Source organism: Chrysemys picta, chromosome 5 (assembly GCF_011386835.1).
Source record: "Chrysemys picta bellii isolate R12L10 chromosome 5, ASM1138683v2, whole genome shotgun sequence".
Taxonomy (NCBI): domain Eukaryota; kingdom Metazoa; phylum Chordata; order Testudines; family Emydidae; genus Chrysemys; species Chrysemys picta.
This window is the reverse complement of record NC_088795.1, coordinates 129,292,050-129,302,600: the sequence shown is the minus strand read 5'-3', so window position 1 is coordinate 129,302,600 and position 10,551 is coordinate 129,292,050. Positions and strand designations below refer to the sequence as shown.

The 10,551-nt window shown below is 46.8% G+C and overlaps 1 protein-coding gene across 1 annotated transcript; it reads right to left on the bottom strand.

The window, feature by feature from the left end:
* Nucleotides 1–1,326: 1,326 nt before the first annotated feature.
* MRPL35 (mitochondrial ribosomal protein L35) lies at nucleotides 1,327–6,136 on the bottom strand. The gene is made up of 4 exons (XM_005292437.4): nucleotides 5,858–6,136; nucleotides 3,112–3,298; nucleotides 1,955–2,099; nucleotides 1,327–1,721 (listed from the first exon to the last, which is right to left on the bottom strand). The coding sequence occupies exons 1-4, from the start codon at nucleotides 5,889–5,891 to the stop codon at nucleotides 1,533–1,535; spliced, it is 555 nt and encodes a 184-aa protein (XP_005292494.1). The 5' UTR covers nucleotides 5,892–6,136; the 3' UTR covers nucleotides 1,327–1,532.
* Nucleotides 6,137–10,551: the final 4,415 nt, after the last annotated feature.

Below are 10,551 nucleotides of genomic sequence, written 5' to 3'. Positions count from 1 at the left end.
GGGACCGGCTCTGTTCAATATCTTCATCAACGACTTAGATATTGGCATAGAAAGTACGCTTATTAAGTTTGCGGATGATACCAAACTGGGAGGGATTGCAACTACTTTGGAGGACAGGGTCATAATTCAAAATGATCTGGACAAATTGGAGAAATGGTCTGAGTTAAACAGGATGAAGTTTAACAAAGACAAATGCAAAGTGCTCCACTTAGGAAGGAAAAATCAATTTCACACATACAGAATGGGAAAAGACTGTCTAGAAAGGAGTACGGCAGAAAGGGATCTAGGGGTTATAGTGGACCACAAGCTAAATATGAGTCAACAGTGTGATGCTGTTGCAAAAAAAGCAAACATGATTCTGGGATGCATTAACAGGTGTGTTGTGAGCAAGACACGAGAAGTCATTCTTCCGCTCTACTCTGCTCTAGTTAGGCCTCAGCTGGAGTATTGTGTCCAGTTCTGGGCGCCGCATTTTAAAAAAGATGTGGAGAAATTGGAAAGGGTCCAAAGAAGAGCAACAAGAATGATTAAAGGTCTTGAGAACGTGACCTATGAAGGAAGGCTGAAAGAACTGGGTTTGTTTAGTTTGGAGAAGAGAAGACTGAGAGGGGACATGATAGCAGTTTTCAGGTATCTAAAAGGGTGTCATGAGGAGGAGGGAGAGAACTTGTTCACCTTAGCCTCTAAGGATAGAACCAGAAGCAATGGGTTTAAACTGCAGCAAGGGAGGTCTAGGTTGGACATTAGGAAAAAGTTCCTAACTGTCAGGGTGGTTAAACACTGGAACAAATTGCCTAGGGAGGTTGTGGAATCTCCGTCTCTGGAGATATTTAAGAGTAGGTTAGATAAATGTCTATCAGGGATGGTCTAGACAGTATTTGGTCCTGCCATGCGGGCAGGGGACTGGACTCGATGACCTCTCGAGGTCCCTTCCAGTCCTATAATCTATGATTCTATGAAAGTTATTAAAATGGTAGCCCCACTCATTTAATGCAGACACTGAGACAGCAACTGTCTTTTTGTTCTGTGTTTGTACAGTGCCTCGCCCAATGGAGTCCTGGTCCATGACTGGGGGGCTCCTAGGTGCTTTGGTAATACCTTTCTATATTATTTGTATTTTTCAAACTCCTTTAAACATTCCCATTTTAATATCAATTCTTAAAATTTAGCTTAGATGTTCAATTACATATATTGTTTATACCCGATTGCAAGAATCTCACCACAAGAAATTCAGAATATTTAGCTGAATCAGAATTTCTCACTTTTTCCCCTTGCCCCCCTCCACTTTAGTGAAGTGAAATACAATAACCAACTATGACTCAATACTCCAATCACAATCTGGAATTAGTTTATTTGGGTGTTTGTACCAATAATTCAAATCAGACCGTATATTTGCATGTGGAAAAATGACAGATTGTAGTTATTTGTCTTTGGAAATGCATAAAAAGATCCCAGCCCACATACAGTGACATATATTGGGCAGTAAGAGGAAAAACAAAAGTGTGAACTGAGACACAGAAGAGACAGGTTTTCTATAGTCGAAGGTTTGTGCGATCATGATATTTCTGGAAGGGATCATCAACGTACCAGTTTCTTCTCTTCCAGAAAGAAGTGGTCATTTTATCAAGGAGTTTACTTTGTGTTTTATTGCAAAACACTTGTTCCCTCAAGCGTCTTTTCTGGGGAATAGACTTTTTCCATAATTTTTTCTTGTAACCAGCCTGTCAGAAGACAAAGAATTCTACATCACTTTATCATAGACGGATGTCTAGCAACAGTAACCCCCCATACCTCAACAATCCCCATGCCCTGAGCAAGTCAGCTTTCAACTCTGACCCTGGATTTTCTTTGGTTTTTTTCCAATCACTACTGACCCCTAGAGGAAGGAAGGCAGCTGGCTCACTCTGTCTTTAAGTAAGGGTAGATCTCATATTTAATCAAATGAAAGCCTTACTTTTTTCCTTAACCAAAGGCCACAATGCAGTCGGAGAAATCTGTAGACCACAGATTTTACAGATTTCCTCTTTCCTTTTCGCAGGCTATAATATGTGAGAGTCCTCACTGGCTGCTGAAGGATACGTGGCAGTAAGGGTGTTACACTGAAATAAAGAACAGAAAAAGCTGAAATATGTAATTTAACAAGAATGAAGTGCTCTTTCCCCAGAACGCAGCACCTGATTGACTCCATCTGGAAAACCCAGAATGGCTTTACGCCAACTTGCCTGAGGAAATTTAAAAGCAAACTGATCTAACATTTCAATAGGCCCTTTGGCGGAGTATTGACATATACATCTTTATTATATTGCAGTGCAAATGTCTGGTTGAGTGAATTTCAAATATTATTATTATTTATATTATCGTAGCACTTAGGAGCCTTAGTCATGGACCTGGACCCCACTGTGCTAAGCACTGTATGGACAGTTTTCTTTGGTTCATAACTTTTAAAAATGGAGTGGAGAACTCAGGGTAGTGTAACAGGAGCTATTTCAGGTGAAAAGTTAAAATTACATGTTTTAACATTAGAGATTTGGGGCATTCATTATTTTAATTAATAAAACAAACACCAGTTTTATAACAAGGATTCTTATTGCGATGAGCTGAGGTACATGTTTGAGGCATGTTCCATCTTCATTGAAGGGTCTTGACATGATTCAGGTGGGAGAAGGAGTTTTAAAAACTGATCCTGCTTGCAAGAGTGACAAGTAGCAACAGAACTTCCCATGCCAAATTGGAGAAAGATGCTACTTTTCAAAAGTGTTGCTGAGAATATAGAATTTGGATAGGAATCAGGTTTAACCCTAACACTCTCCTTATAAGCTTGTGTAGATTAGTATTTTTCTTTGTTTCCCATCATTGCTCTAGCACTGGTGCAACCTGCTCTGAGCAGAGTTAGGTCGGTGACAAAAATGCTGGTGGTGGTCTATACTGCATTCCATCCATTGATGCCACTGGTTGAGCTGAACTGTGCACTGGGCTAGTGCAATGGTGAGAAATATGAAGGAAAGTTCTAGTGCTGACTCTAGGGTGTATTACATTCTGCAAATTTTACAGCAGGCTCTTTGTTTTCTAATAGCTTTTATGTAACATTCACCCTTTAAAAACATACCATACCTGTTAAAGATGGAGAGAGGACACCCACAGGACAGATCACTAACAGACAGCAGAGGTTTCGTAACAGAGGAAGCTAACGGTGCCTGCACCCGGTTGAAACATTGTATGGAGAGTCCAGAAATAAGACGGATGTTGCAGGAGCTGTTGTAAGCCAAAGGAACCAGAAAATTCAGAGGTCTTAAAATCCCTATGGAGAGAGAATAGATAATATCAGGAAAAGTTAATGAAAAGTGAGCAGTGGGTTGAAACCACCTGATACCTGAACCCACGTTTTATTGTGTTTCAATAAACATTAATACCACTTAATTACAAATCTGCTAAATTCCCTGTTTAGACACTTAGCACACGGCAGACAGTGGGATTGGCAAGGGTACTCATCAAAATCGCACTGACTGAAAATGTAGAGCTAGATATTCCTCAGACACTAACGTGTAGGTTCAATATCACCTATGACTTTCATTCTAGCACCAAATTCAGAATCATCAGCTTCTGGGTGTGAAAGTTTTTGAAGATCTGCCCCCTAGCGGTCAATGAAAGTTTTATAAAGAGGGTTGACTGACCAAAGACCCTGTTGGAAATATTATGTTGCTCTCATGTACATTATCTTGAAAAAGAAAGAAAGAATATTTGGTCCTGCCATGAGGGCAGGGGACTGGATTCGATGACCTCTCGAGGTCCCTTCCAGTCCTAGAATCTATGAAAGAACCTTTCAATAAATATTTTCAAACTAATGACATCTAGAAATAAGTCTTCTTTTATAAATTGTAAAAGACTGACATTAATATTAATGCTTTTTTTGCTCATTTATGACCTGAAACTAAATATTGCAAATCGGAAACAAAATTCATTTCCCCATTACGCTTTATATACACAGCTTTTGACCAACCTGACACTTTCCTTGAAGTGTTTAGTACACAGATCACCCTGTTTCCCCTTTGATGTTTTAGAAATCATTTAGCTAGGCTTTTGGCAAAACAGACCAGCATTTCAGAGCACTGCACACCATCCATGGTTACAGGGAATCACAGCACCAACAAGCTGCAGTTTGTCTAAACCAGGAATGGCCAAAGCGTGGCTCACAGGGAAAACACACTCGTGGCCATAGCCACAGTCACCTTCAATATGGAGATGCACCCCGCATAAATGAGATTCCAACATGCAGTTCTCCATCCTGACCCAAGAACTTTCGAGATGGAGGACCGTGTTATGTACAGCCCTCACATCCAATTTGAAGATGAGGTCACCTACATCACGTTCTATCAGTTGCCTGTGGATGACTGACCTTTTTTAAAGCTATTTATGAGGCTCACTAAACAGGGTGAGGACAAGCCAAAAGGTTGGGCTTGTCACGTGCGTGAGCCTGGTGCATGGAGACATGTCCCAGCATGCAATGCTTCATTTCGATTCAAGGAGGTGCAGCAATAAAAATACTAAATCCCAGCCTGCACTGCTTCATCTTGCACAGGATGCTCCATCCCAGTTTGAGTGACACAGCTGTACTGCATCCTGGGATTTGTCATCGCTGCAAACCACACAGGCCCACCATACCAACAAGGGCTGCCGCAATCCACTTCCAGTTACACCCCTCCATCTCCAACACATGGTCAGTGTGGGTAGGGGTGGCAACTTTCTACTCACACAAAACCAAACACCCTTGCCCCGCCCCTTCTCTGAGGCCCTGCCCCTGCTCACTCCATTCCCCCCCCCCTCTGTTGCTTGCTCTCCTCCCCCACCCTCACTCACTCGCTCATTTTCATTGGGCTGGCTCAGGGGGCTGGGGTGCAGGAGGGGGTGAGGGCTCCAGCTGGGGGTGTAGGCTCCAAGGTGGGACCAGAAATGAGGAGTTCAGAGTGTGGGAGGGGATTGAGACAGTGGGTTAGAATGCGAGAGGGGGTGAGGGCTCCGGCTGGGGATGAGGGATTTGGGATGCAGGAGGGGGCTCTGGGCTGGGGGGTTCAGAGGGCAGGAGGGTACTTTGGCAGGGGGTGCGGGCTCTGGCTGGGGGAGCAGACTTGGGTGGGGCTAGGGATGAGGGGCTTGGGGAGTAGGAGGGTGCTCTGGATTAGGATTGAGAGGTTCAGAGAGCAGGAGAGGGATCAGGGCTGGGGATTGGGGTGTGGAGGCAGGCATGAGGGCTCTGGCTGGGGCTGAGGGCTCTGGAGTGGGGCTGGGGATGAGGGGAACCATGGCCAATTGGAGCTGTGGGGGCGGTGCTTGGGGTGGGGGCAGCGTGCGGTGCCCCCTGACTGCCCCTATGCCTAGGAGCCAGAGGGGTGACATGCTGGCTGCTTCCTGGGAACCGCAGGGAGCCTGTCAGCTCCGCTGTGCGGCACTGCCAACCTGACAGTCAATGGCCCAGTCAGCACTGCTGACCGGAGCCGCCAGGATCCCTTTTCGACCAGGTGGTCAGGTCGAAAAACAGACACCTGCTCACCCCCATCTGGGTGCAGCTGGGGCAGAGCCTCAGTCTGAGGTTCCCAGACCCAAATCCCGTGTCCTCTAGAGGCAGCGAACTGGCGTAGCTGACTGTTAAGCAAGGACAGGAGGGTTCCCGGTCTGTGCTGCCCCAGACCGTACTACCCCTCCCCCCACTAGTGGGGCTGCTGCAATGGGGCCAAGAACCACCAGGGCTCCCCCATCCCCCCACGGGCAAGGAGCCTCCCTCCCCCCAGCGGCTTCTCTCCCGATCCCCCGCTCTCCTCCCGGGCAGGGAGCCTCCCCCGCCGGTAGAGTCTCTCACACTGACCCGACACCCTCCGCGTAACAGCAGCTACCGCCATCTTGCCAGCCGCGCAGACTGCCTACGGCAGGCAGCGAGGGACATGCCGCGCAGGGGGCGGGGACTAGAACGGGGAGCCCGCGGGACCGGCAGTCACAGGGAGGGGGCGGGGCAGAGGCCGGACGGTGGCTCTAGGCTCTTCCTTCCTTACCCGCGCCCTGGCTGCCCTCTCCCCGCCAAAGTGCGCGTGCGCGTGCGCGTGCTCCGCGGGCGGGAGGAGCTGGGCATGCAGCCCCATTCCGCCTTGCGCTGGGCGTTACCGGGGTTTACTCGCCCTGGTGCAGCGCGGCCAATCAGTGCTGGTGCTGCCCAGTCCCGGCCCTGCACTGTGGGCAGCGCGGTGCAGTAGCTCAGCTGCAGGGCGGCTCTGACTCGGATACTCGTTCCTCTCATCTCAATGAGTGTGTCGCTGGCCCGGCAATCGTTACATCGCTTCTGGGGGTGTTCAGTGGCGCCCGGTACCTCAGTGCCTGTTTAGCTGCGTTGGGATGTCCGGGTGGGCTGGACATTCAGTAGCGTTCTGACAAAAGTGAAAGCTGAATACATTCATACTCCCTTCAGCCATTGCAACATTACGCTCAGTCCCCGGCCATTTGTAGTAATACAGCTGTTCTTGCATTAGAAATGCAGTATCAGGACCCAGGGAAATCTGATAATGTGAGAAGGGCTGCAGAATATCCCACCCATCCCTTAGTTACCTCTTCTCTTCCTGATTATTTAATATTTTTGTCTTTCATGGTCTTCCTAAAAGCCCTGTTCCCTATAGGCACAATGCATTCCTAGCAGAAAACAACACTAAGGTCCTGCTTCTGTAATAAAAGCCACATGAGCTGACCTTTGCACCCATATAGCGTCCATTGCCCTACAGTTCTTATTGCAGGATATCAACTATCAGGGGGTAGCCGTGTTAGTCTGTATCCACAAAAACAACAAGGAGTCCGGTTGCACCTTAAAGACTAACAGATTTATTTGGGCATAAGCTTTCGTGGGTAAAAAAACCTCACTTCTTATCTGAAGAATATCTCTATTTATAACTTCCAAAATACTATCAGATATGAATATACAGTGAAGTTATCAACAGCGTTTTTAAATCTAACACATGAGTGTAATTATGTAACATAAATGTGATTCTTTCATTGCAGACTGGGATCTTTTATGTTTGTGCCCTTCAGTTGTGTGATCAGAGCCTCCCACTAATAGGTTCAGGCAGGAAGAGGGCAAATTAATCCTGACATAAATAAAGTAGAACACATGCTAGAAACACTGAGAAGATCCAGACACACAGTGAATCTGCAAAAAATTACAGTATTTACAAAAAACAGACAGTTTATTGTCCCCAGGTCTGTAATTACTAAGATTTTTTTCCAGAAACTCTTAACCCAGATCCGAAGAAGTGGGCTGTAGTCCACGAAAGCTTATGCTCTAATAAATTTGTTAGTCTCTAAGGTGCCACAAGTACTCCTGTTCTTCTTTTTGCGGATACAGACTAACACGGCTGCTACTCTGAAACCCATAGTCAGAGACACCTTCTCCAGTACGAATCCTCATTAACCTTCATCCAGAGGTTATGTGGATAAGTGAAAGCTGACTACACTGTTTCCCGAATCTGTTCCAAGGAAGCATCTTCCTTAATTCTGACCCAGAATATTTATTAATATTTAGCTCCTAGAGGCTTTGGTGAAGATCAGGACCCCTTAATTATTTTTATTGCAGTCACACCTAGAGTCTCCAACTCAATAAGTTCCTGCATTAAAAGTTTATAGTCTAAATAGGCAGACACAATGGGGGAGGATGGGTCTGCTAGAAGAGCAAACTGTGATGATTTGCAAACAGGTTAGTTCCACAATGTTTTATTTTGTGTCTGTGTTTTACATAATGGATTATACTATAGGGCAGGAGTAGGTGCAGACTGCAGAGAGAAGGAAGGGATGAATTGAAATGAAAAGCACGGGATCGGAAAGAGCAGGGATAGCAATGGGGGTTAGATTGAATTGATGAGACTGTGAGGTAGGGGCAGGAGGCGAGGACCGGAGCATGGAGCCAATTAGCTGGATGGTAAGAATGTCAGAACAGGAGTGAAAACCTTGGCAGGCAGGGCTGATGGCAGCGGTGTTTATGGGGCTGGCTGAAACTACCCGTGCAGCTGCTCCTTTCCTTTTGAGACTGTACCACAGATTTGTAGATCTGTGTCAAAAAGCTTTTAACTCCTGTGTCTCTCTGTGGTGCAATGGGTCAGCATGTTAACCAAAAGGATGGTGGTTTGAGCCCACCCGGGGATGGGATATAGCTGTTGGAGCACTCCTGCCTCCCATATGATTGGCAGATCTTTTAGATTCATCCGAGGGGTCTTCCTTGAGACCTCTCTGAGCTGCTGGTCTTTTACCAGGACCTCCTCTGGACCTGGAAGCTGGTTTTGGTGACCAGGTCCGTGGTGGCTGCTGAGAGGGCAGATCTTCTCATGGAGCCCCTGCTACACAACCCCCAACTAGGGGTGCAAGTGGTGGGGTCCTCTTCTGTGCACCAGTGGCTGGTCCTGGCAGGCACCACAGGAATTGGAGACCTCCTGGCCTACGGCCAAGGGGACTGGGTGGATCCGTTGGCGCTTGATTGGCACATGGAGCTCTCTACCCCTCAAATCCTCGGTGTGTACTCCAAGAGGTGAGGACAGCCTTATTGCCTGCCTCTCGGGCTTTCCTTGAGCAGGTCCTGCAAGAGGGTGCTCCCCGCCTGCCCCTCACTCCTGACTCTGTGGATCTTTTCACTGGGTCCCTGCCCTGCAAGCCCTCCCCCCACTCCCTGGCTCCTCTTCTGTATAATCTGAGCCGGCTCTGCGATCTGTAGCTGGTTTATTTCTGAACCGCGCCAAGTTCACATCTGTACATGCTCCTGCTCCACACATTTCCTCACCCTCATGTCTCACCCTGACACTAAGGGACAGGACCTTTTACCACCTGTGGAGGGGGAGGAACCCCGGTAGGCCAGCCTATATTTCACCTTGATCCCACTGCTCACTGGGGATATGAGCTGACGGCTCCTTCATGGAGCTGTGAGCACAGGCATGTGTGACGTTGTGCAGTCTATATGGTTTTATAAAAACTTGATAATAAGTCAATATAATGTAACTGAGATCGTTTTAGAGAAAATACGGTAATAAGTGAATGTAAGTAACTGGGATATGCCTCATGCAAAAGGTCTCTTGTAAGGTATCATTACAAAGCTTATAATCTACTGAGTATGATCATCTGATTTGTATAAATGTACCACTCTTGTATCTAAAACTAGAAATATAAAATGTAACTCTGAGGGCCTATTGTAATTGTGTAAAGTGTGGACCATTAATGATGGTTTGGAATCTTGATGACTCCCATTGTCTGCAGATGGCTGTATTTACCTGTGAGTCTTCCTGTATATGTGTGTGCTGGCAAGTGAGTAATGAAGTCTTGCAGTGACATGTGATCATGTCACCTGAACTGGAATCCATCTTTAACCTGGTGCTTTTCCAGTGAGGGGGGGTGGAAACCCAGAGAGACAAAGAGTTCCCGCCTTATGCAAAAGATATATAAAGGGGGGAAGAGAGAGGGGGAGAAGCCATCATGAAGAATCCCCTAGCTACCACCTGAGCTGCAACAAGAGCTGTACCAGGGGAAAGAATTGTGCCCAGGCCTGGAAGGTGTCCAGTCTGAGAAAAACTTACTGAAACATCTCTGAGGGTGAGATTATCTGTATTTAGTTTGATTAGGCATAGATTTGCGCATTTTATTTTATTTTGCTTGGTGACTTACTTTGTTCTGTCTGTTACTACTTTGAACCACTTAAATCCTACTGTCTGTATTTAATAAAATCACTTTTTATTTAGTAATTTACTCAGAGTATGTATTAATACCTGGGGGAGCAAACAACTGTGCATATCTCTCTATCAGTGTTATAGAGGGCGAACAATTTATGAGTTTGCCTTGCATAAGCTTTATGCAGGGTAAAACGGATTTATCTGGGTTTAGACCCCATTGGGAGTTGGGCATCTGAGTGCTAAAGACAAGCACACTACTGCGAGCTGTTTTCAGGTAAACTTGCAGCTTTGGGACAAGTGATTCAGACCCTGGGTCTGTGTCTGGAGCCAGACAGGAGTGTCTGGCTCAGCAAGACAGGGTGCTGGAGGCCTGAGCTGGCAGGGAAAACAGAAGCAGGGGTAGTCTTTGCACATTGGGTGGCAGCTCCCAAGGGGGTTTCTGTGATCCAACCCGTCACAGCATGTACTTAGCGCAGTTCACCCTCATCCCTGATACTTGCCCTTTTTGTGGTGCGAGGGAGATCCTGGTGCACATTTATCTCAAGTGCACCAGGTTGCAGCCCCTTTTCCCTCTCCTCCAGAACCTTCTCCTAAGATTTTCGCTGCACTATTCCCTGCACCTCCTGATTCATACACCTCCTCTCTGTGGCCCCACGAACTCACAAGACCTGCTGGTCAACCTCCTCCTGGCATTGGCCAAAGTGGCCATTTATAAAACCAAGAGGAAGATGCTGGATGGTGAGGTGCTCTGCTACTGTGGGGCCTCTTTCCATCCTTCCAGCTGATCACACGTCCGGGCATAGTTCCTTTGGGCAGCATCCACTGGTTCCCTAAACACCTTTGAGGAACAGTGGGAGCTGTCCCGGGCTCTCTG